The sequence below is a fragment of the Panthera uncia genome (genome assembly GCF_023721935.1).
Source record: "Panthera uncia isolate 11264 chromosome B3 unlocalized genomic scaffold, Puncia_PCG_1.0 HiC_scaffold_1, whole genome shotgun sequence".
NCBI lineage: Eukaryota > Metazoa > Chordata > Mammalia > Carnivora > Felidae > Panthera > Panthera uncia.
Window position 1 is genome coordinate 83,057,537 of NW_026057582.1, and position 27,018 is coordinate 83,084,554.

Sequence of the window (27,018 nt, forward strand, 5' to 3'; positions counted from 1 at the left end):
TTAAGACAAAAATGAGAACATTTAATAGTATGTCTTGTAACACTTTCCATGTTGTTATATATAGATATACCTCAATCTTTTATAATTTGTTGTATGTCTGCATCAGCATTTATTTAGCTGCCTATTGATGGACATTTGGGTTGTTTTACCTTTTTTTTGTTTGTTTTTCAGGATGAATTTCTAGAAAATGAGTCGCTTTATAGGTTGTTTTTTAAAAAAAACAGTGGCATATATTAAGCATATTTTTATAGTATCCTTGAAATTAACAAGGCCTTAAGACCAATCTGAAAAGGGTCCTTTAATTGCCTTGTAATTTTTTCCGTCAGAGGAGTCTTTTTAAATGCTGTCTTTGTATTTTTCTGCCAGTCACCCTATGAAATCCTTAGACCTTCCCTACCCTTTCTAACTGTTGTGATACTTGGTAATTGTTTGGGGTATAGATTTTGAAAATACTTTTTAATTTTTAGGAACAAGAATCCAGAAGATAACTATTGTGAAATTACTGGTGAGTATGACCACAATACTTTTCTTACCACATACCTTTCTCTTTATCCAAATTTCTTACAAAATAATGTGTAAAAGAACTGTGGGAAAAAATGTAAAGAGAACTCTGTTCTTTACACAAAATCTTCACTTTGATATTTTGCAAACTTGCTGTTATTTCTGCCAGACTTGCTGTTCCTCTTGTTTTCTCTATTTTTGGATTCACACTCAGTCATTCACTCCAGTCAGGAGTTGAGTCATTTTTGAACTTTTCCTCATTCCTCATATCCACTTGGTTTCACTCTATTCTTTATCCTAAATGTCCTGCAAATCTGTTACCTGCAAATCATTATTCTTTTCTGGGGTACTATTGTACTTAGTTTCTTATCCTTATGAACCATTTTATATATTTCTAAATCTGATATTACCCACTGACTTAAAATTGTTCAATGACACTTTTTTTGCTTATAGGATAAAACCCACCTCTTTGACATAGGCTTAGCCCTTTGTAATTTGGCTGGTCTTCTCCAATCTTTTTTTTTTTTTTTTTAAGTTTTTTTTTGTTTGTTTTTAATTCTTGAGAGAGAGAGAGAGAGAAAGAGAGAAAGTGTGAGTTGGGAGGGGCAGAGAGAGAGAAGGAGAGAGAATTCCAAGCAGGTTCCACACTGTCAGCGTGGAGCCTGACATGGGGCTCGACATGAGACTCAAACTCATAAACCATGAGATTATGGCATGAGCTGAAGTCAAGACACTTAACCAACTGAGCCACCCAGGTGCCCCAACTTCTCCAATCTTATCTCCTGCCCTTTATAGACATACTTTGCTCTAGCCCATGAAAAAGTATTTATAGTTCTCCATGTTGACTTTTTTTTCTGCCTGTATCCATTTATAAATGCTGTTTCTTTTATCTGAAGTGACCTTCCTATTCCAAATTGCCTATTGGTCTTCTCATTTTTCACTTAACTTAGTTTTTCACTTAGCTTAATTTCAGTCCTATTCAAAATAGCCAGTCCAGTGTGCCTGGCTGGGTCAGTCAGTGGAGTATGCAACTCTTGATCTCAGGATTGTGAGTTTGATCCCCACAGTGGGTTTAGGGATTACTTAAAAATAAAATCTTAAAAAAAAAAAAAATGGCCAGTCCACAAAGTGTTATAGTCCATGACAGAAAAGGAACTTGCACTATAATGTAAATCAACTCTGGCAGTAAGCTACTGTTGAGTTAGGTGACATTTTTTTTTCTTAGTAAAACTTTCTTGATGAAGGAAATATCACATGATTTACATTGGTTGCAAGCTCCTTATTTCATCATGAATTGGTAACAGGCAGTTCACAGATTGGCACCACACACTAAGTAGTACTGGGTTAAATGGAGCCTTCTCTGACAAAACCAAGGAATCACTCTGTCTTGTACTATCATACCATACCTTTTATGGCTCAGTCTTTTATAGAATTTACACATTGTATTTCAGGTATTTACTTCTGGCTGTCTTATTAAACTAGGAACTCTGAGTCCAAAAATTTTGTTTATTCTTTGTGCCTTGGTAGGTAGTTGAGTTTTGAGGCATATAATGGGTTCTGAGTAAATATTTGTTGGATAAATGAATGAAAGCTTGATATATAAGTAAGACTTTGAACAAAAAACCTATAATGGGGCACCTGGGTGGCTCAGTCAGTTGAGCATTCAACTTCACCTCAGGTCATGAACTCGCAGTCTGTGAGTTTGAGCCCCACATCGGGCTCTGTGTGATAGCTCAGAGTCTGGAGCCTGCTTCAGATTCTGTGTCTGTCTCTCTCTGTGCCCCGACCCCAATCACACTCTTTCAAAAATGAATAAAATGTTAAAAAAAAATTTTTTTAAATAAAAAAGCCTATAATTACTTCATCATATTCAATCAGGGTTGCCATAAACACTTTAAAACTTTTTTTAATGTTTATTTATTTTTGAGAGACAGAGAATGAACAGGGGAAGGGCAGAGAGAGAGGGAGACAAAGAATCTGAAGCAGGCTCCAGGCTCTGAGGTGTTATGTTATTACAGAGCCCGATGTGGGACTTGAACTCACAAACTGTGAAATCATGACCTGAGTTGAAGTTGGATGCTTAATGTCTGATAGAACCATCCAGGTGTCCTGCTATAAACACTTTAAAATGTTCTAGAGATTTTTGTGATGTGTACCAGTGTTGTATGGAAGTGTTGAATCACTATATTGTACACCCGAAACTAATATTACACTGTATGTTAACCACCTAACTGGAATTTAAATAAAAACTTTAAAAAATGGTCTAAAGATTTGCCTTTAAATTTAAGTATTATAAAATGTATTTCCTGTTTTACATAGCGTCTTCAATCCCTTCCTATTTCGAAAGTCCATTTGTGACCTAAATCTTTATATTTCAATTCAAAAAGTCTTGAGTCTAATCTCTTATTTTCATTCTCATTTTCTCTTACCCAAACATAACTTTTCATCCTCTTTATATCTGCAATATTGTAGCAGCTCCTCATGGTTCATCTTCTTTTAAATCTACTTTCTTCTCCTTCTCTGGAGTTATTTTTTATAAAACGCACATCTCATCACGGAAGCATCTAGATCCTTTAACATAGAGGCACCTGGGTGGCTCAGTCGGTTAAGTGTCTGACTTCAGCTCAGGTCATGATCTCGGGGTTTGTGAGTTCGAGCCCTGCGTTGGGCTGTGCTGACAGCTCAGAGCCTGGAGCCTGCTTTGGATTCTGTGTCTCTCTCTGTGCCTCTCCCCTGATCATGTTCTGTCTCTCAAAAATAAATAAACATTAAAAAAAATTTTTTAGATTCTTTAACATAAAATAAAAGATGCTTCAAAATCTTTATCTAACATTTCATTTATTTTATTTTATTTTTTTATGAGAGAGAATGCGCGTGAGTCAGGGAGAGGGACAGAGAGAAAGAGAGAATCTCAAGCAGGCTCCCTGCAGAGCTTGATATGGGGCTGAATCCCATGACCCTGGGACCGTGACCTGAGCTGAAACCAAGAGTCTGACATTCAACCAACTGAGCCACCCAGTTACTCCTTACTCTAACATATCTATCTCATCAGTTGGGTGTTCTTTCCCATGTAACCTCTACTATCCAGAGAATAAAAATAAAATGGAGGGAAAAGAAAAGTACTCCAAACTTTCCAGCTTTACAGTTCCCCCTTTAAAATCACTACATCCGCGGGGCGCTTGGGTGGCTTAGTCGGTTGGGTGTCTGACTTCAGCTCAGGTCATGATCTCCTGGTTTGTGGGTTCAAGCCCTGCGTCTGGCTCTGTGCTGACAGCTCAGAGCCTGCAGCCTGCTTCAGATTCTGTCTCTGGCCCTCTCTGCCCCTCCCTTGCTTGTGCTCTGTCTCTCTGTCTCTAAAATAAATAAACATTAAAAAAAAATTTTTTTTTAAATCACTACATCCTAGGAATGCCTGAGTGGCTCAGTTGGTTAAGTGTCTAACTCTTTTTTTTTTTTTAATGTTTATTTATTTCTGAGACAGAGACCGAGCATGAGTGGGGGAGGGGCAGAGAGAGAGGGAGACACAGAATCAAGCAGGCTCCAGGCTCTGAGCTGTCAGCACAGAGCCCAACACGGGGCTCGAACTCACAAACCATGAGATCATGACCTGAGCTGAAGTCGGTCACTCAACCGACTGAGCCACCCAGGCACCCCAAAGCGTCTAACTCTTGATATTGGCTCAGGTCATAATCTCACAGCTGTGAGATTGGGCCCAGCATTGGGCTCCATGCTGGGCGTGGAGCCTGCTTGGGATTCTCTCCCTCTCTCTGCCTCTCCTTCACTTGCTCTCTTTCTCTCAAAATAAATAAATAAACTTTGATAAAACAAATTTACCACATTCTAAAAATATTTCAGTCACATAGAGAATATAATAATTGCTGATCTCTCTGTCCCTAAAATGGGACAGTTGGAAGTTTTAATGAAATTTAATACCTAAGTTCTTATGAAGGGCTTAGTAACTGATAATACTAAGTAAATACTCATAAATGATAAAGAACCTAAGGAAAGAAAAATCAGGCTCTTGATAATATATTTTTTCTTATTGACTATAGTTTTTTCTTCTTTTTCAATAGGAATGAACACATTGCTTTGTGCTCCCATTCAGTCTCAGATGCAACAGAGAGAGGTATGAGTTCATGCATGTGCCTTTATATTTTAGTCTCCCTTTATAGTTAACACACAAAAACATTAATGGTAGTGGCATGATTTAGGGGTTAATTACCAAAGTGGACCAGCATAGACTGGAAAACTTCTTACCTTTTCAGTTAACTAAGGACAGTTCAGTCACAACCAGTATAAATAACAGGGAAATATATTAATTATATCAGGACTTCTCAAACTGTAATGAGCATATGAACTCAGGATTTTGTTGAAATATAGATACTTTTCCAGTACATCTGGTGCAGGCCCTGTGATTCTTTACTTCTAATCTCCTGATGATACTAGTGCACGGACCATACTTTGAGTAGCAAGAAGTTAGGCTGTATCCTTACAAATAAAACTGCTGCTTTAAGATTCAAAAAGAACCCAACTTCTAAGAGTAGAGCATACTATAAATTAGCTGTCATGCACTTATCCCTTTCTCAGTCTTTTTTATTTAGCATGAGAATGACCTATCTAATTAGTAATTAGAATTTTTATTATAATTGACATTGTCAGTCTTTTTCATATTTTAGTCGTTCTAGTAGGTGTATAATTAACCTTGAACTTTCAGTTTGTGCAAAAATATGCTACATACCATGTCACTGATTCAGACAAACAGTATATCATGAAACCATCGTTGAGGATTGTTTATATAGTACTCTGTATATAGTACATGTTATAAAATACCTTTCTAAAAGTTTGCATTTGATCTAATCTCCTACATTTTGCTTTCATTATAGATTTCAGTTGCAGAACACAGCCATGAAAAGAAACATGCACATGACCAGACAGTCGTCTTTTCAGATGAAAACCAGATGGATCTAACAACAAGTCACACTGTGATGATTACCAAAGGCCTTTTAGATTGTACCAAAAGTGAAAAATCCACTAAGATAGATACCACATCATTTCTGGCTAACTTAAAGCTCCATACTAAGGATTTAGGAATGAAAAAGGAATTAAATTTTTCCATGGATCAAAGCACTTCTTTAGAAAAGAAAATAAATTTTAATGACTTCATAAAAAGATTGAAAACAGGAAAATCTAATGCTTTAACAGGACCGGATAAAGAAAATTTTGAGATATCTGTTCATCCCAAAGAATCAAATAGGGCCTCTTCTGTACATCAAATGCATGTATCTCTTAGGGTAGATGAAAATAGCAATAATATGACTAGAATCTTTAGAGAACAAGATGATGAGATGAATTTCACCCAGTGTCATACAGCCAATATTCAGACTTTGGTTCCCACATCCAGTGAGACCAGCTTAAGGGAATTTAAAGGTGATGATATTACAATTTATGGCAATGACTTTATGGACTTGACAGTTAATCACACTATCCAGAATTTGCCCTCAGCAGATAATTTATCTAATACAGAAAATCAAACTCAGAATGTCATGATGGATATTCCAACAGCTTATGGAACTAAAGCTCCAGGAAAGAAGACATTCTTAAAGAATAAACTGAATGCTGCTTTTCAAGACCCTTCTTTCAACCCTAAGGGTGAAATACATACTATCAGAAGTCCTATTACAGAGACAGAAACTCACATAGTCACACAGACTTCTAACCAAGATGCCAGAACATTGGCCATGATCCCAGAATCTATATGTGTGAGCCCAGCTACTCAAGATCATAAAACATTTTTCTATTCTAGCAGTAATGATGCTATGGAACTAACCAAGTGTCTCTCAGGTATGAGAGAAGAGAAAAATTTACTGAAGAATGAGAGTAATTATTCTAAAATATATCCCAATCCAGATACCATGTCTATTGTCACAGAGAAAACTGTTTATTTAGGAGAGGATAGCATGGACATTACCAGGAGTCATACAGTTGCAATAGATAATCAGATTTTTAAACAAGATCAGACAAACATACAGAGAGCAGACACACCAGTATCTGAAAAAGAAATGATGCTCCAAAATCTCAAAACCATGTCAGAGGATGAGGAAATAAATATAAATTGTAGCTCAGTTCCTCATGAATTTAAGGGAAGATTACAGCAGAGCCTGGCAAATTCTTCATCCTTTTCATTGACGGACAAAAAGACTGAAATATTCACAGATGAAGATATGGATTTGACTAGAAGCCACACAACTAACCTAGGAAGTCAAGTTCCTCTTGCATCTTACACTCTAACATCTGAGAATACCAGTAAATTTCACTCTCAAAGCAAAAGCTCTTCAAATGAATGGGAAGAAATGACCAAAAGTCCTATGGAACCATCCCAACAGCCAGACAAAATATCTAAAAACATCCCAGCTGACACCTGGGGCAAAGACAAAGATCAAGTTTTCAAGATTGAACCCTATCTTGACAAAGATTCTCCTCACTCAGCTAATGCTAATCAAGACATAGCAACAAGCCATAATATGGTATACTCTGGTGGAAATCTTGAGAAACAAGTAACACTGGGAAATAATGGAAATACAGTTTTATGTCAGCAACCTTTATTTCCTACCACAGAGTCATTTTCTGTATTAGAAGGACAGTCTACCATGAAAAATCATAATATTGCTGTTAACAGTTACACAGTGAAATCTGCACCAGGCCAGAATTCTAAACTGCCTGAGCCACTAAGGAAAAGTTTAGGCAATCCCACACTTGACTGTTCTCATGACAAGATAATTATTTGTTCAGAGGAAGAACAAAATATGGATCTAACCAAGAGTCATACTGTTGTCATTGGATTTGGTCCTTCTGAGGTACAAGAATTGGGTAAGACTGATTTAGAAAATACTAACAGCCAGCTGACAACAGTAAACAAACAGATAGCTGTAAAAGTCGAAAAATGTAGTAAAACTCCTGCAGAGAAAATTGGAGTATTTGTTTCTAATGATAACATAGATGTGTTGGAGGACAAAAGTATACAGAAACTTGGATTTCTGAATGAAAAGCAAGATGTCAAAATTTGTGGAAGGAAAAGTGTTGGCAGACTAAAAGTTGATAAGACTATTGTATTTTCTGAGGGTGATGAGAATGATATGGATATCACCAAGAGTTTTACAGTGGAAATAAATCATAAACCTTTATTAAATGAACAAGATTTTCATTTGGTGCCTTTGGCAGGAACTTCTAAAACTGTTTTGTATACGTGTGGGCAAGATGACATGGAGGTCACTAGAAGTCACACAACTGCTATAGAATGTAAAACTGCCTCACTGGACGAAATCACTAGGCCTGTTGACAAAACCGTAATGTTTGTAGATAATTACAATGAACTGGAAATGACAAAGTCCCACACTGTTTTCATTGACTACCAAGCAAAGGATAGGACTGTGCTTACAGACAAACCTGACTTTGAACTATGCAAAAGAAACAGCCCAGAAAAGCCAAGAGTGACATTTCCTTCTGCAGAGGACAGTGTTTTCTTTCCAGAGAATGGTGAAAGTGACCATTCAGCAGCAAAAGTCAACAAGCTAACACCACTGACAGAATGGCCTAACATTGGTCCTATAGAGAAAGCTGTAGGATTTATAGCTGGTGATAACATGGAAGTGCCTAAATCAACCATTTGGAAAAATGACAAAAATGTACCAAAGCCTGAACTTCTGAATGATACTATATCATGCAAAAGTCAGAGAAGGAAAAGCCTTAGTCTCAAAAATGACAAAACTGCATTTTTCAAAAATGATAAAAATGGTATGGATATCACCCAGAGTTGTACAGTGAAAATAAGTAACAAAAGTGTCCTGGAAGATAGAGAGGATTCCCGCTTGGTGCCTTTGGCAGGAACTTCTAAAACTGTTTTGTATACATGTGGGCAGGATGACATGGAGATGACTAGAAGTCACACAACTGCCTTAGAATGTGAAACTGTCTCACCAGATAAAATAACTACTAGGCCTATGGACAAAACTGTAATGTTTGTAGATAATCACTGTGATCTGGAAGTTACCAAATCCCATACTGTTTTCATTGATTGTCAAGCCACAGAGGAAATTCTTCAAGAGTGCCCTAAATTTGGAATAGCTAAAGGAAAAACCTTGGGTATTTCTTTTCATAATGATGGTCACTCTATTCAAGAACTCACTAAAAAACAAGCACTGGCTGTAGAAAACAAAATTGTTTACTCTGAGCAAAAGCATCATGTGATACCCTCTGTTCCTATTAATACATTGTCTGGGGGTCAAAGTCAGTTAGAAATGATCAAATTCAATAGCACTGTGGATGAACAGGTCATGGGGAAAGTTGTAGACCAGGCCTATACATTGGAAAAAGCCAAAACTGAAAGCTGTCAGTTAAATAGTACAGATAGAAGAAACACGGATTTTACAAACAGTCATGCAACTGCTATGTGTGGATCCAGTGATAATTATTCCTGTTTACCAAATGCTATTTCCTATTTTGACAATTTGGAGGGGAATATCATGTCCTCAGATGATAAAGATGAGAAAGCCAGTAATTGCCCAATGCAAAACGATCTTGTTTATGCAAACAATTTAGCCAATGAATATTACCTGAAATCTGAGGGACTGCCTCTCTCTGCTTCTTGTTCTTTGTTAGAGGAAGAAGTTACTCAAACTATTACCAAAGGACACTTAGACTGTGCTATAACAGTGCTCAAAGATCAAGATCTGATTAAGGAGCCCCAAAATGTGATAGCTAATCAAACTTTAATATATAGTCAAGATCTGGGGGAGGTAACTAAACCTAATTCAAAGCGAGTATCTTTTAAGCTCCCAAAGGATCGAATGGAGGGCTTTGTTGATAAGGCAGAACATAATTTAAAGATGACCTTTGTTGATGATGTCTGTGTGACTTCTAAGCCTCATCTCTCAACCCAGCTACCTCCATTATCTCAACAAGGACAAATAATTGTGAATAAAGATGAAACAGTATTGTCTAACACTGGAAATAAGGATTTAAATATTGTTATGGGAAATTCTTCTGTACCCACATGTGCAAATGAGTCCAAAATGCTCAATAATGCCCAACAGTATACTATAGCCTGTAAAAAAGAGCTGAGGAAAAATATTCAGGCAACTAAATACAATACAGATTTCCACAGTAACTCTGACTTGACTAAGCAAGTTATTCACACTCATGCTAATTCTAGAGAAGCATCATCTCCTGAAATTGCATCTAATACTGCAAGTTTTAGTAGTGTCAAATCAGATCTGAATAATTTGAATGGAAAAACTGAAGAATTTTTAGATTTCCAAACTGCTCATATACCACCTTCTCCAGAACAATTACTTGCATTGGTAAATAAGGCATGCAATCATATGAGTATAGAGCAAGCTACAGAAATACATAATATTAACACAGTTTCCAGCAATGTTGAAGATGATAGAGATAAAGAAAATAAAATTTCTCATAATGGAACTGAAACTGTCTCTGTACCACTCACAGTTGTAAAAGATAAAGTAAGGAGACGTTCTTTGGGAATATTTTTGCCCAGATTGCCAAATAAGAAAAATTGTAGTGTCACTGGTATTGATGACCTGAAGCAGATTCAAGGAGATACAGCTGATTTAAGTCACTTAGAAACTCAACCAGTCTTCAGTAAGGAATCAAGCATTGAGTTTGTTGCAACTAAGCTGAACTTAAGTCCATCTCAATATATAAATGAGGAAAACCTTCCTATATACCCTGGTGAGATTAATTCCTCAGACTCTATTATCGTAGAAACTGAGGAAAAGGCTTTGATTGAGACATATCAAAGAGAGATTTCACCATCTGAAAATAAAATAAGAGAAACTAGTAATAGCCAAAAAAGAACCTGGACACAAGAAGAAGATGATATTCAGAATGAGACAAAAATCAGAAAAAGTGAGATTAGGTTTAGTGATACTCCACAAGATCAGGAGGTAAGCTCTGTCTTGAACTAAGGAATGTTATTTATTTTTTTAAATATGTGTTCATTTATTTTGAGAGAGAGAGAGAACACGTGCACGAGCAGGGGAGGGGCAAAGAGAGAATCCCAAGCAGCCTCCACACCAATTCAGGGCTCTAACTCATGACCCTGAGATCATGACCTAAGCAGAAATCATTAGTCAGTAACTGACTGAGCCACACAGGCGGCCCTTGAATTTTAATTTTAAGGCAGAAGTTGATGAGCAGGAATTGATTATTTCCAACTATAGGGCTGGGGAAATAATCGTGTGTGGCATGTTAAGAAATTATTTGACTAACAATTTGAAGTGACAAATCACAAAAAAATGAAATGGGAAGTAGTATAAAAATTAATGCTGAAATTGTGCAATTTGTTATTGTGTGTTTGCATATGAGAATCTCCAGGCAGGGTGTATGTAGTTTGAAAAGTTATCTTTAGTGTTCTAAATATCTAGAGGGTAAAAAACAAAACAACTTTTTGTTATGCAAACTGCATAAAGAAAAGCCTGCTTGAATTTTCTTGGCTAATGAAGATATGTGAAAGCTGAGAGTCCATTTCTTTAGTGAATGAGAGAATGCCTAAGTCAAGCCCAGTATCTCAAGGTGAAGTAAGTGAGATTCTGAATTTATGAAAGAGGTCATAGATTTTTTTTTTTTTTTAAGTTGAAGGAATACTCATTTAGATAACTTGGAGAGAATGAAACCTATCACTCAAATTGAGTTGTATAGGTGGAGAAATAAAGATTAGAAAGTATCAGAGATTGATAGAAAACAGAGTTTAAATACTATTAAGAAATATGTGCGTGAGCTTAGAAAATTATTTTAGTACTTCTATAATATGAGGTCCTGAGGAAATGAAGCTTTGAAGTAGTATCAGTGATAGAAAATTTAAAACTAAAAAGATTCCATAAAAATTATTAATATTTTTTTACTGTTTATTTATTTTTGAAAGAGACAGAGACAGAATGCAATTGGGTTAGGGGCAGAGAGAGAGGGAGACACAGAGTCCAAAGCAGGCTCCAGGCTCCGAGCTGTCAGCACAGAGCCTGATAAGGGGCTCGAACCCACGAGCTGTGAGATCATGACCTGAGCTGAAGTCGGACTCTCAACCAACTGAGCCACCCAGGCGCCCCAAAAATTAGTGTTATTTTGTTCAGTAGATAGTGAATATCTGCTGTGTCCTGGGTATTGTTTAGGAGCTGGGAATGAATCAATGAGAATTTACAGAAAAAAAAAATCAGTTCTCATGGAGATTACATTCTAACATTTAGACCAAGAACATGTTGTCTTCAAAACTTATGTAAGTAGTAGGTGAAAATGGCGTTTAAGGCTGTAAAGTCAAATGGCTAAAATGGTAAAAGCAAGACCACATCCCTTATTTGACATCAGCCAAAGGAATGTTGGTCACCTGGGGAAAGAAGTACTAAAGCCTGGAAGTAAGTTTCTTTGTGCTCTAGCCAGAGCCACTATGTATAGCCAATTTTCTATGCTGGTTTATTTCAGCGTGGTAGCCCTGACCCTGGTGGCTAGTAGTTAAATAATTGGATAGGTCAACATTTGTCAGCTCATTGGATCTGTCTTTAACTTAGACACATCTGAGAAACCATTTGCTTATGCGGTATAATGTACAAGGTGATTTCTATATATTCTTAAATAAATTACTATAAAGGTTTAATAAGTTGCTTATTACTTATTCTAATTTGTTACTGAGGTATTTCATATAAATTATAGATAAGTTTTATGTTAAGAAGTAGTATTTGTTAGCATTTAACAAACAGTTATTTATAAGTATGCAAAGTCCTAACTTCATGCTGATGATGTTCCTTACTTGATAATTTCAGATTTTTGATCACCATGCTGAAGGGGATATAGATAAAAATGCTAACAGTGTATTAATAAAGAGCCTAAGCAGGACACCATGTAGTTGCAGCAGTTCTCTGGATTCGATCAAGGCCGATGGGACTTCTCTGGACTTCAGCAGTAAGATCTTCATGAAGGCTAAATAATAGAAGTCATCTGCTTACTTGACTAATAATAAATGTATTTCAGTTTAGGAGATATTTAAAATTTATTTAAGCTTTTTGGGAGTTATAGCTAATTGATAACTAAAATATTTAGTCTCTTTTTAATTCTTAATAATTTTAATAAATTGAGAAGTGATAGACTATAAACTGTAAGAGAAACATCGAATGGGGCCTTAAAATTGTGATATACTTTGCACTATAAATGACTCTCTTCCCCAAAAGATCCTAGTGGATATCTTCAATAGAATGAACCACACATATAAACCTGAATGATGGTTAAAATTAAGTTTACAATTCAGTTTTGACATGTTCATCTCCTGAATTTGCTTTACCTCTAGCACACCACAATAGTCAAATGGAATCACAGTTCCTCAGAGACACTATTTGTGAAGAGAGCTTGAAGGAGGTATGTTAAAATACTTATGTTTCTGTTGCAACTGTTTTCCTCTTTTTGTTTTTAAATTTTTTCAGGGGAGCTTGGGTGGCTCAATCGGTTAAGTGTCCAAGTCTTTGATTTCGGCTCAGGTCATGATCTCACAGTTCAAAAGATCAAGCCCCAGGCTGATCAGCTCTCTCCCTCTCTCTCTCTGCCCCTCCCCTGCTCACTCTTTCTCTCTCAAAAAAAAGAAACTTAAAAAAATGTTTTTTTAATTATGAAATATTTCAACTATACAGAAAACAGGTGTTTTTTATTAAGGACCCAGCATGTTCATTAGTCATATGAAGTAGAAATCACAATTAGAAGACCTATGTTTTATAATTTGTTCTTAATTCTATTGTTACTGAATAACATTAAGAAATACTATTAGATAAAATCTTTTCATGTATAGCTTTACAGATATTTAGATATTTCCACAATATACTGTAAGCTATTTAGAAACAAAGTAGGGTGTTATAGTCAAAAAGAACTCACTTTGAATAGTTGTGCAAACTTTTTTTCTTTCCTCAGAAACTCAAAGATGGGAAAATTACAATAAAGGAGTTCTTTATACTTCTTCAGGTCCACATTTTGATACAGAAACCCCGACAGAGCAATCTCCCAACCAGAGTAAGTGCAATTTCTTGACAAAATAGTTATCTCAGTCAAAATGTATTGTACTTTTTTATTAGACTGCATCAAAACGTGTGTTTATACAAAAACAGAAAAAGAATCTAAGGAAGCATATTTTCCTGCAGAAAGTTTTTCTATAGTAGTTATATTGTGCTTAGCATAAAAATTGATTTTTTGTAGTGTCATAGATTTTTTTTTTCTTTTTTTTTTTTTTCTTTTTTTTATTTTTGGGACAGAGAGAGACAGAGCATGAACGGGGGAGGGGCAGAGAGAGAGGGAGACACAGAATCGGAAACAGGCTCCAGGCTCCGAGCCATCAGCCCAGAGCCTGACGCGGGGCTTGAACTCACGGACCGCGAGATCGTGACCTGGCTGAAGTCGGACGCTTAACCGACTGCGCCACCCAGGCGCCCCTCATAGATTTTGATAAGGCGAAATTTTATTTTTTCTCATTCCTTGCTATGTATTTTGTCTTTGATCCTTTTTCTTGAACATATACTTTTTCACACTATTATAAAAATCCAAGTATAAAAAATTTTTAATAAACATTTTTCAAAATCAAAATTATGTAAGATTATACAATGTTTGAATTATGTAATCAACAAACTCAATTTAAAAGATTAATAGAAAAATTTAAGGGGCACCTGGGTGGCTCAGTCGGTTAAGCCTCCGACTTCAGCTCAGGTCACGATCTCACGGTCCGTGAGTTCGAGCCCCGCGTCGGGCTCTGGGCTGATGGCTCAGAGCCTGGAGCCTGCTTCCGATTCTGTGTCTCCCTCTCTCTCTGCCCCTCCCCCGTTCATGCTCTGTCTCTCTCTGTCTCAAAAATAAATAAACGTTAAAAAAAAAAAAAAAAATTTAATAGGAATATTTTTTTCTCTTAAGTCTGTCGAACATTTATAAAAATTAGTTATGCCCTTGACCACAAAGAAAGTATTAACAGACTGAAAAAAAAATGTAGATTTTACAGACAATATCACCTGATCTTAATCCAATAAAATTAGAACTAATAAAAGGACTAAAACATTCTTAACCTTCTTGGAAATTGAGAAATACACTTGTAGATAACTGTGAGATCAGAGAGGGAATCAAGACCATTAAGAAAGCACAGTAAAGGAGAATATTTAATACAAATCTATGTGAAATACAGCAAAAATTATACTTAACAGAAAATTAAAAGTATTAGATATCTTGTTATTATAGAAGAGAACCTAAAAATAAAGGAATTTTTAATGCTCACTTTAAGAAATTGGAAAATGAGGGGCGTCTGGGTGGCCCATTTGGTTAAGCATCTGACTCTTGATTTCAGCTCAGGTCATGATCTCATGGTTCATGAGTTCAAGCCCCGCATCGGGATCTGTGCTGTCAGCATGGAGCCTGCTTTGGATCCTCTGTCCTCCTCTCTGCCTCTGCCCTACTCATGCATGCGTATACACCATGCACTCACAAACTCTCTCAAAAATAAATATTGAAAAAAAAAAAAGAGGGGCGCCTGGGTGGCTCAGTCGGTTAAGCGTCCAACTTCAGCTCAGGTCGTGATCTCGCGGTCTGTGAGTTCAGGCCCCGCGTCGGGCTCTGTGCTGACAGCTCAGAGCCTGGAGCCTGCTTCAGATTCTGTGTCTCTCTCTCTCTCTCTCTCTCTCTCTGACCCTCCCCTGTTCATGCTCTGTATCTCTCTGTCTCAAAAATAAATAAACATTAAAAAAATTAAAAAAGAAAAAGAAAAAAAAATCGGAAAATGAACCATAAAATAATATCCATAAAAAAGACATGAAGACAGAATTAATGCAGATAAATGGTAAAGCTAATGAGACAGGAAACAAAAATTAGTAGAAAGAATAGCAAATCCAAAAACTGGTACTTTGAAAAAACAATAAAATAAGAAAACCCTTGAAGAGCCTAATTAAGAAAAAAAGACAGGGGCGCCTGGGTGGCTCAGTTGGTTAAGCGGCCGACTTCAGCTCAGGTCATGATCTCGCGGTCCGTGAGGGCTGTGAGTTCGAGCCCCGCGTCGGGCTCTGTGCTGACAGCTCAGAGCCTGGAGCCTGTTTTAGATTCTGTGTCTCCCTCTCTCTGACCCTCCCCTGTTCATGCTCTGTCTCTCTCTGTCTCAAAAATAAATGTTAAAAAAAAAATTTTTTTTTTTTTAAAAAGAAAAAAAGACATGAGCACCTGGGTGGCTTGGTCAGTTAAGCATCCAACTCTTGATTTCAGCTCAGGTCATGATCTCACAGTTCATGCGATAGAGTCCCACAATTGGGCTCTGTGCTGACAGCCAAAGTCCGCTTGGGATTCTCTCTCTCTCTCTCTCTCTCTCTCTCTCTCTCTCTCTCTCTCTTTCTCTCTCTCTGACCCTCCCCTGCTTGTGCGTGCATGAGAGCATGCACTCTCTCAAAATAAGTAAATAAACATTTAAAAAAAAGAAAGAAAGAAAAAGAGAAAACTAAAATATAGCTGGTTGAGAAAGAAGACCTGTCCAGAGATTAAAATAATTTTTTTAAATCCATCAACTCTGACAACAAATTTTAAGACCCAGATGATTTTTTTTAATGTTTATTTATTTTTGAGAGACAGAGATAGACAGAACGTGAGTTGGGGAGGGGCGGAGAGAGAGGGAGACACAGAATCCAAAGCAGGCTCCAGGCCCTGAGCTGTCAGCACAGAGCCTGATGCAGGGCTCAAACTCACAAGTGGTGACATCATGACCTGAGCTGAAGTTGGACGCTCAACCGACTGAGCCACCCAGGTGCCCCCAGATGATTTTTTAGCAAGATATAAATTACCGAAATTAACCTAAGACATGGAAAACTTTTATTCTCATCGAAAATTTTATTTTATAACTTACCACTAAAATTGTCACTAGAACCAGATGAGTTCTATCTAGCTTTTAAAGAATGAACCTACACAGGGACACCTGGCTGATTTAGTCAGTAGAGGATATGACTCTTGAAGCCCCACACTGGGCATAGAGCTTTTAAAAAAGTTTTTGTTGGGGCACCTAGGTGGCTCAGTCGGTTAAACATCTGACTTGATTTCAGCTAAAGTCATGATCTCATGGTTCGTGAGTTTGAGCCCCTCATCGGGCTGTATGCTGACAGCATGGAGCCTGCTTGGGATTCCCTCTCTCTGCCCCTCCCCTGCTCATGCTCTGTCTCTCTCTCAAAATAAATAAACTTTTAAATAAATAAAAATAAATAAAGTTTTTGTTTTAAATAATGAAGGGAGAGAGGGAAGGAAGAAGAAAGGAGGGACGGAAGGATGAATGAACCTACACATCTATGGACACTTGGTTTATGAGAAAGATGCCAAAATCAAGTCTAAAAGGTGCCTGGGTGGCTCAGTCGGGTAAGAGACTGACTCTTGGTTTTGGCTTGTGTCATGATCTCGCGGCTTTGTGAGTTCCACCACATATCAGGCTCTGCGCTGGCAGCACAAAGCCTGCTTGGGATTCTCTCTCCCTCTCTGCCCCTCCCCCACTTGCACTATCTCTGTCTCTCTCAAAATAAGTAAACTTAAAAAAAAAAAGAACGTTTGTGCCACAAGTGATACCATCAAGAAAGTGAAAAGACAACCCACAGAATGGGAGAAAACATTGGCAAATCCTACATTTATAAAGGACTTGTATCTAGAATATATAAAGAACTTTTTCAACTCAATAATAAAAAGACAACCTAATTAAAAAACAGTCAAGAGAATCTAGGGGTGCCTGGGTGGCTCAGTCGGTTGAGTGTCTGACTCTTGATGCTGGCTCAGGTCATGACTTCATGGTTCCTGAGTTCAAGCCCTGTGTTGGGTTCTGTGCTGACAGCACAGAGCCTGCTTGGGATTTTGTCTCTTCTTCTCTCCGCCCCTTTCCTGCTTGCACTTTCACTGTCTCAAAAATAAACAAATAAGTAAAAACTTAAAAAAAAGAAAGTAGTAGGGGCACCTGGGTGGCGCAGTCGGTTAAGCGTCCGACTTCAGCCAGGTCACGATCTCACGGTCCGTGAGTTCGAGCCCCGCGTCAGGCTCTGGGCTGATGGCTCGGAGCCTGGAGCCTGTTTCCGATTCTGTGTCTCCCTCTCTCTCTGCCCCTCCCCCGTTCATGCTCTGTCTCTCTCTGTCCCAAAAAAAAAAAAACGTTGAAAAAAAAAAAAAATTAAAAAAAAAAAAAAAAAAAGAAAGTAGTCAAAGGGATCTGAATAAACATTTGTCTGAAGAACATATACAAAAGGCCTACGAGTAGAAGAAAACATGTTCAGCATCATTAGTCATTAAGGAAATGCAAGTTAAAACAAAAATGAGTTACCACTTCACAACTACTATGATGGCTGTAATCAAAAAGATAGAAAATAAAGTATTGGCAAGGATGTAGAGAAATTAGAATTTTCTTTCATACATTGCTGGTGGGAATGTAAAATGGTACAGCCACTTTGGAAAACAGTTTGGCATTTTCTCAAAAAGTTAAACATAGAACTATTATAAGATTCAGGAATTCCACTTCTAAGTATATTCCCAAGAGAACTGGATATATACATCCACACAAAACTTGTACATGAGCACTATTCATAATAGCCAAAATGTGAACTTAGTGGTTTTTTGGGGCTGGAATGGGGGTGGAAGAGAATGCAGAGTGACACCTAATGGGTACAGGGTTTCTTACAGGGGGATGAAAATGCTCTAAATTAGATTGTGGTTGATGATTGCACAACCCTGTGAATATACATTAAAAAATTATTTAATTGTATACTTAAATGTATGAATTATATGGTATGTGAATTAAACTTCAATAAAGTTGTTTAGAAAGAAATCAATTCCAGGAGAATTGTATATCTAAATGTGAAGTGTGAATCAAAGATGGAAAGTGAGAAAATGGGCACACATCTTTTGTGTCCCCAACCTCATTATTCTTATCACTATAGCTATGCACTAGATTCCCACTAGAATCCTCTTGTTTCACCTGTAGATGTGGAGTAGAAAGCTGCCTAGATGTGGATCCAGAGTCTACAACTTCTTAGGAAAAGCAGAAAGAGTACCAGGGGACTAGGAGAAAGCAGAGGGGAACTATATGAGCAGAGACGCTGCTGGCAGAAGAGGTGAAGAAGAGGACACTTAAGGAGCTAACCCTTAGGTTAGCTACCCTTAGGGTCTGAATCTTCCCCTTTCCTCTCAGGCCTTGCAGAGGTCAGGAGGATCGGTGTTAGGGAAATAGATCTGGTAACAAACCCATAGAGATGGAAAGAGAGTTTATGCTATCCAGGAAAGAAATTTAAAATTCCAAAGTAGGGACAAGCCAAAGAGGTACATATGGACCATTGAAAATGAAGTTCACAGCTATGGGCATCTGATCCAGGACTTGGATAACTATGAGTCTATTTTAGGGTGGAACCGGGGAAAGTGGTTTTTTTTTTTTCCTTCCTTTTTCTTTTCTTTCTCTTTTTTTGTTTTTTAAAGTAAGCTCTACACCCAACATGGGGCTTGAACTCACAGTCCCAAGATCAAGAGTCACATGCTCAGGATTCCTGGCTGGCTCGGTCAGAGCATCCAACTCTTGATCTTGGGGCCATGAGTTCAAGCCTAACGTTGGGTGTAGAGATTACATTTTAAAAAGTCACATGATCTACCAACTGAGCCAGCCAGGCACCCCTGAGGAGAATGTTCTTGAGGCAAGTGAGGAAGTGTGTGCTACCCCTTATAGACACATATACAGCTCCCATATGTGTTTGCAGTTACAGGAGCTCAGAAGGCATCACCAGCAAATGGTGCTTTTGTAGTGTCCCATGATGCTCATTATGTGCAGGGAGTGCCTCCGGCAGAAGTACTATAATTTACACCCTCCTCAGGGATATCAAGGAACTATTGCAGGTACCCCTGCCAGGCCTGAAATAGCCAAGAGCTGATTGTGCATAAATTGGGTACTTAATCAAAATAGATAAGTCAGGGGAGGAGGGTCACTGGTGTACATAGTCCTGGGTTCATGGTGCAGCAAATTAACCCAACTGTGCATATGGCATGGGCATTTGCAGCCCATATGTACCCACAGTGCATGAGCCTGGTACCCATTGACACTTGTACTCCTGATGAATCTCTAGGAACATGGCCCTGTGTTTCATTGGTGGTTATGAAGGTTCAGGAGGAACCCTACCCTTTGTAAAGAGACTTTTATTATTATAGGAAATGTCAAACATAGACAAAAATAGAGAATAGTTCAATGACCTCCCCATGTATACATCACCAAACTTCAAAATTTATCAACTCTTGTTTTGTCTCTGCATTTCCCTGCCTCCTCTCTGTTATTTTGAAGCAAATCCCAGGCATCATCAATTTATCTGGTTTTCAATACGTATCCCTAAAAAGATGAAGACTCATATTTTAAAAACATATCCAAATATAATAATCATACCTTAAAATGATTATTCAATCAGTATTTTTCTTTTCCGCATTGTCTTCAGCATTATCTTCCTTCCAGTTTACTAAATTGAGACCCAAATGAGGTCAAAATATTGTAATTGGTTGATTACAATCAATTTAGTCATCTCCTAAACTGTAAGGTCCCATTCCATCTCTGTCTCCTTTTTTTTTTTTCTTTTTAGTGAAGAAACCAGGTTTGTTTGTTTGGGGGTTTTTTTGTAGAGTTTACCACTAAATGGATTTTGCCAGTTGTGCACACCCAACTTTTATCTATCCTTTGTATTTTTTGTAAAGTGGCAGAAGCTTTATCAGATTCCGAGTTTTTTTCAAGTTCACTTTATAGTCCTACTTCCATCAGGAAATAATGTGTGATGGTGATGAATAGGCAGCCATTAATGATCATTATCTAGATCTAGTAATTAGGAGGTGTAAAGTAGTAGTTGTAAACTAATTCTATCATTTATTTTTCATTTATTGTCCAAATACTTCTATAAAAAGAAATATTCTTTTACCCAAGCATTTGACTCCTATATGAAGGCATTTAGCCATTTTCCCAAGGAGGCCTGATTTCTTTGAGTGAAAAATCCTTGCTTTAAAACCACAGTCTGGGTGTGCCTCAGTTGCTTAAGCATCTGACTCTTGATTTCAGCTCAGGTCATGATCTCACAGTTTTGTGAGGTGGAGCCCCTCATTGGGCTCTGCACTTGCAGCTCAGAACCTGCTTGGGATTCTTTCTGTCTCCTCTCATTCTTCCCCTCCCCTACTCATGCTCTCTCTGTCACTCTCAAAACAAAAATGTAAATTAAAAAAAGCACAATCTGGGGGGCACCTGGGTGGTTCAGTCAGTTGAGCATATGACTCTTAATTTCAGTTCAGGTCAAGATCCTGGGGCTGTGGGGTGAAGCTCTGTGTCCATCAAGCTCTGTGCTGAGCATGGAGCCTGCTTGGGATTCTCTTTCTCTCCCTCTGCCCCCTCCCCCTACCTCTCTCTCTCTCTTCCAAATTATAAAAAAAAGACAAAAAAAAACCCATAATCTGTGTTCTAGTGTTGCCATTTCTTTTTGAGCCAGTGCATGGAGCTTTGATTTTTATTTATAAATCTAGCCTTAAATATACCTTTAAGAAAGAGAATCAACTTCAGTTATAATTGATCTTAGCATTTTTTATACTTTATAAGTACTTTACTTAGTACTTTTATATTTTATTTTATACTTTCTAGTAGATACTTCTAGTATCTGCTAGAAGATGTGTTAGAGACAGAGAAGGGAGATTAAAACCTCATTCAGTTCTTTTTAATTTATCAAATAAAAGTAGAAAGTGAGAAGAAGCTAACATTTTGTTAGATCACTTTATCAGGCTCTGGACTTGAGTAACCTTTAAAAAAAAAAAACCTTTTACCATAATCTTGAGAGGCTGGTCAATATTGTGCCCATTTTATAGATGAGGAGACCAACTCTTAGAGTGGTAAAATGACTTATTCTGTGCCATACTGCCTATGAATAATGGGCAGTTGTGGGATTTTGTTTGGTTTGGTTTTTATATGTAATGTGATGTAAGGAGCTGACTTGGTTTTTCCATTACTGCATCAAGGACATCAAAAAGTCATTGGATTTGGGATGCCTGGCTGGCTCTGTTGGAAGGTCAAATGACTCTTGATATCAGGGTTCTGAGACACAAGTATGGATTAGAGCTAGAGAATGGGAGTTGAAAAGAAAAATCTGGGAAACTGGCATCTTTTTTCTTTCTTTTAATGAAAGAGTTCCTGATAAGTTTGAACTTTTAGGTATTGATTTTCTTAAAACAACGCATAACCATTTTCAAACCACTTTGACTCGCATGTGAATGGAACATCCACTAAACAAATGTAGGAAATGGACTTTGACGTCAGAGACTTGAATTCAAATTCCAACTACTAGATTATTAGGTATATCAATTTCATAGGGTAATCAAATTTTTCTTTTATGACTTTTTAAAATAAGCACTCTGAAATGTGAAACAGTTTTTAAACATGGTTTTGTCTTCAAACTACCAGTTTTGAGGGACTGATTTTCTTTTTTTTCCAGTTTACTGTAAACACACCACCTACTCCAGAAGACGTGATGTTAAGTCAATATGTTTACCGACCCAAGATACAGATTTATAGAGAAGATTGTGAGGCTCTTCGCCAAAAGATTGAAGAGTATGAAAGTTTGCGTTTTTGTGTGTGTTTCATTGGATGGGTGAATAATCTGTGTGATAGGTTTTGATTAGAATAACACTGGGCACAGGAAAAAGTTCATGGCATTAACTGGCAGTGTGATATGGTATATAGGAAAGAGTCAGCTTTGTAGTCAGACAGATTAAAGCTCAATCCTGGCTACAGCACTAGCTGTGTAACTTTATGTGTCATTTAACCATCATTTCCACATCCATAAATTAGGGATAACGATACATACGCAGCAGGCAGAAATGAGCAGAGGAAATAATGTATATAAAATGTCTTGATGCCATTCTTAGCAAAAAGTACATCCTCAATAAACATTAATTATTAGATTATGATATCATAAATTGATTGCAAAAGAACATCTTCAAAAAAGAAGATAGATAATACCCTTTAGAGATTTATATATAGTGCCTGAAATCAAGATTGCCTTTGGGTTTATAATTTTATCTCATTTGCCCTTGATTTGCATTATGAAAGAACATGGTATTAGACTGTAGCTCAGTGCTTTGGTGTATGTAGATGCAGCACAATAATTTATAAATTAGGTATATCTAGATTCCCTCAGGTAACTTAGGACTTACAATCCAAAATATATTTATATCCTAGTTATCTAGAACTATCCAATTAAATTTGAACCAATCTGGGGCGCCTGGGTGGCTCAGTCAGTTGGGCAACCGACTTCGGCTCAGGTCATGATCTCATGGTTCGTGGGTTCAAGCCCTGCGTCGGGCTCTGTGCTGACAGCTCGGAGTCTGGAGCCTGCTTCAGATTCTGTGTCTCCCCTCTCTCTACCCCTCCCCTGCTCATGCTCTGTGTCTGTCTCTCAACAATGAATAAACGTTTAAAAAAAATTTTTTTTTTAAATTTTTGAACCAATTTAACAATTAGAAAAGAAAATAATTTTTAGGGGCACCTGGGTGGCTCAGTCGGTTAAGCGTCCAACTTGTCCAGCTTCAGCTCAGATGATGACCTCGCAGTTCGTGAGTTCAAGCCCCACATTGGGCCATCCGGCTCTGCTGACAGCTTGGAGCCCGGAGCCTGCTTCAGATTCTGTGTCTCCCTCTCTCTCTGCCCCTCCCCCATTCGTGCTCTGTCTCTCTCAAAAATAAATATTTATTTAAAAAAAATTTTTAATCATTTTTAAAAAATTACGTAGTTTTAAAACTAGAAACTTAAGATGCTATTGAATTATAACACCACAGATTTGCCTGATCCTGTTTTTTCATTCAACTATATATTGAACACCTACTATCTGCCAGGCACTATACTAAGTACTAAGGTTCGGGGCACTTGTGTAGCTCAGTCAGGTAGTATCCGATCAACTCTTGGTCTCAGCTCAGGTCTTGATCTCAGGGTGATGAGTTCAAGCCCCACATTGGGCTCCACACTAGGTGTGAAACCTCCTTAAAATTTAAAAAAAGAAAAAGTATTGGTGTTCATCACTGAACAAGACAGAAAAGTTTCTTATCTTCATGTTTTTTAAAAGAGTTGAGTGCCTCAGATTTGTCTGAGAATGTTTTATTTTGGATAAAATAAGATCTTGTACACAATGTGCAGTAGATGTGCTCTACTATCTGATTTTACACCTATACTCCTGTATATAATATCTTCTAACTCTGATAGAAATGTATTCTACTTACTAACAAGAGACTAATATGTAACTTTGCTACTTTTACAAATGCTGTACTATAAAGGTGGATAAGACTGAGCTGAATGGGAACTTTTACTTAAAATAATAACTACAACTTGACAATAATTACGCATTGATAGGCCTTAAAGATTCTTTAAAAGCAACATGTTTTCATGTTAGACCAAGTTGCTTGAGAATAATGTTTGTGAGAAGTTTTTATGATTCATAGCATTCTTGAACTGTTCTACAAGTGTTGAAATAATGAAGCTGACCACTGGTCTTGAGTAAATGCCCCCTTTTTTTTAAGGTAGAAAAGAATTAGGAAGAGTCAAATTAATTATGCCTGTAAATCTGTGTTGATTCATTCTAGCTGACTTCTGAACCCTGAGCTAATTAATTAACTTTTCTATATTTTAGATTAAAGCTATCTGCACTGAACCAGGATAAACTGTTGACTGATATAAATAGGAACCTGTGGGAAAAAATGAGACACTGCTCTGATGAGGAGGTATTTTTATTTTTGTCTCATTTTCTGAATGGGAATCAGTATACACATTTTGAACACAGTTTATTGTGAAATAAGTAACTGTTACATGGTAATTAGTGATGAGTTCTTTAACTTCTCAGGTATAATATGTTATCAAGGTTTTAATTTAATTATATATGAGTAATTGTTAATATATAATTTTTCAAACCTGAAATAACTAATTTAAAATAGGAAATATATTTGAAGTTTATTTAGAATTTCCTCCTACTTGTTTTCCTTTCACTTAGATTTAGATGAGGAAAAGATTTACTTTAATTGGTTAAATAATAAGCAACACATTTTATATGTGCTCTAATATATTAAAAGAATTTTTTAAATTAACTAAGAACCTGTTATTTTCTAACTTGTAATATGAATAAATGAATGAAAAACAGGAATTAGGGGTGCCTGGGTGGCTCAGTCGGTTGAGCATCCGACTCCGGCTCAGGTCATGATCTCACTACTTGTGAGTTCAAGACCCGTGTCAGCCTCTGTGCTGACTGCTCGCATCTCAGAGCCTGGAGCCTGTTTCAGATTCTGTCTCTGTCTCCCTGCCCCTCCCCCACTTGTGCTCTGTCTCTCTCTCTCTCTCTCAAATATAAATAAACATTAAAAAAAATTTTTTAAGCAGGAATTAAAACTGAAATTCTTAAACTATTAAATATGATTAAATTTGCAAATGAGGGGACATCTGGCTGGCTCTCAACTCTTGGAGCATATGACTCTTGATCTTGGGGTCAGGAGTTTGAGTCCCACATTAGGTACAGAGATTACTTAATTTAAATGAATGAATGAGTTTTTGTTTTTTGTTTTTTTTAAGATTTGCAAATGAGAAATGCCCTGCCTTAGGAATCAGTGTAGGATGGGCAAAGCTTAGCACATAGCAGCTGATCCAGCCTTTCCAGACCATTTGCCTTTTCTAACTCACTTGTTTTAGGGCATTATAACCTTTGACTTTCTCTTGCAGCTGAAGGCCTTTGGAATTTACCTGAACAAAATAAAGTCACGTTTTACCAAGATGACTAAAGTCTTCACTCACCAAGGAAAAGTGGCTCTCTACAGCAAGCTGGTACAGTCAGCTCAGGTAATTTGACACAGCTAACAGCATAGAAAGAAAGGTCTATTAAAGTTACTTTATAGTGGTTGTAGGATATGAAGAATGTTTCTTCGGAGAGACATGTGAATGAGACTTGGGCATAAATTTACAATGGTTCATAAGAGGTGGAGTTCAATTTATCAAAAGTGGGAAATCCAGAGGCACCTGGTTGGCTCAGTCAGTGGAACATGCAACTCTCAATCTCAGAGTCATGAGTTCAAGCCCCACGTTAGGCATGGAGCCTACTTAAAAAAAAAAAAAAAAAAAAAAAGGGGCGCCTGGGTGGCTCAGTTGGTTAAGCGTCCGACTTCGGCTCAGGTCATGATCTCACGGTCTGTGAGTTCGAGCCCCGCGTCGGGCTCTGTGCTGACAGCTCAGAGCCTGGAGCCCGTTTCAGATTCTGTGTCTCCCTCTCTCTCTGACCCTCCCCCATTCATGCTCTGTCTCTCTCTGTCTCAAAAATAAATAAACGTTAAAAAAAAAAAATTTTTTTTTTAATTAAAAAAAAAAAAGGAAATCTGAGTAATTCTAGAATATATTTACTAATATGGGCCTATATCTCATCTCAAATGTTGAGGTAAAACAACGTAGGATTCTGATCTTCTATTGCTAAGGACTGTACTGTAGTATTATCTTCCTCATAGTCCATACCCATCTATGAATGTATGTGCATGTTTATTTTTAGGTATGTACGTATGTAAGTAAGCAAGCAAGCTCTATGACCAATGTGGGGCTTGAACTCACGACCCCTAGATCAAGAGTTGCATACTCTACTGACTTAGCCAACCAGTGCTCCTGTGTGTGCATGTTTAAAGTAGCATTTCCCAAAATGATGATACTTTAAGAAAGGCTCTTCATAAAAAAATTTTCATTTGGCAAATAACTCTGAGAAATGTCACATGCCATATCCTTCCTTTGGAGAAAAAATAGCATATTAAAGTCTAAACTCAGAATTTTTTTTTTAAGTCTAAAAAGAACAAAAAATGCTTTAATTCTATTTAATGTTTTCCATATTTATTTGACCATAGAACATTTTTTTAAGAATTCTTTTTTTGGGGGGGCGCCTGGGTGGCTCAGTCAGTTGAGCTTCCGACTTCGGCTCAGGTCATGATCTCACAGTCTGTGAGTTCGAGCCCCGTGTCAGGCTCTGTGCTGACAGCTCAGAGCCTGGAGCCTGCCTGGGATTCTGTGTCTTCCTCTCTCTCTGACCCTCCCCCATTCATGCTTGTCTCTCTCTGTCTCAAATAAACATTAAAAAAATTTTTTTTTTAATTTCAAAAAGAATTCTTTTTTTTTTTTTTTTAAGTAATATATATTAACATGGAAATGCTGGGATAAAGGAAAGTACAAAAAATGGGTTTATATGAATCTGTTATGTATGTCTTTTTTTTTTTAATGTTTATTATTTTTGAGAGAGTGCATGTGAGAGCAGGGGAGGGGCCGAGAGAGAGGGTGACAGAAGATCTAAGGTGGGCTCTGTGCTGACAGCAGAGAGCCCGATGTGGGGCTCAGACTCATGAACCATGAGATCATTGAGCCAAAGTTGAATGCTTAACCGACCAAGTCACCTTGTTATGTATGCTTTTTAAAAACATCTTAAGTCCAGACTT

The 27,018-nt window shown here is 37.4% G+C and overlaps 1 protein-coding gene across 3 annotated transcripts in view; it reads left to right on the forward strand.

Annotated features, from left to right (window-relative positions):
* KNL1 (kinetochore scaffold 1) overlaps positions 1 to 27,018 on the forward strand; it is a 66,759-nt gene that overhangs the window by 26,525 nt on the left and 13,216 nt on the right. For 2 of the 3 annotated variants that reach the window (XM_049613356.1, XM_049613358.1), the window contains exons 8-16: positions 468 to 505; positions 4,575 to 4,627; positions 5,385 to 10,463; positions 12,330 to 12,468; positions 12,851 to 12,918; positions 13,462 to 13,560; positions 22,017 to 22,132; positions 24,204 to 24,294; positions 25,280 to 25,396. In XM_049613356.1, the coding sequence (XP_049469313.1) occupies positions 468 to 505; positions 4,575 to 4,627; positions 5,385 to 10,463; positions 12,330 to 12,468; positions 12,851 to 12,918; positions 13,462 to 13,560; positions 22,017 to 22,132; positions 24,204 to 24,294; positions 25,280 to 25,396 (5,800 nt within the window). Of the gene's footprint in view, positions 1 to 467; positions 506 to 4,574; positions 4,628 to 5,384; positions 10,464 to 12,329; positions 12,469 to 12,850; positions 12,919 to 13,461; positions 13,561 to 22,016; positions 22,133 to 24,203; positions 24,295 to 25,279; positions 25,397 to 27,018 lie in introns of those variants that run through there. The other variant, XR_007453793.1, reaches the window with a different exon arrangement.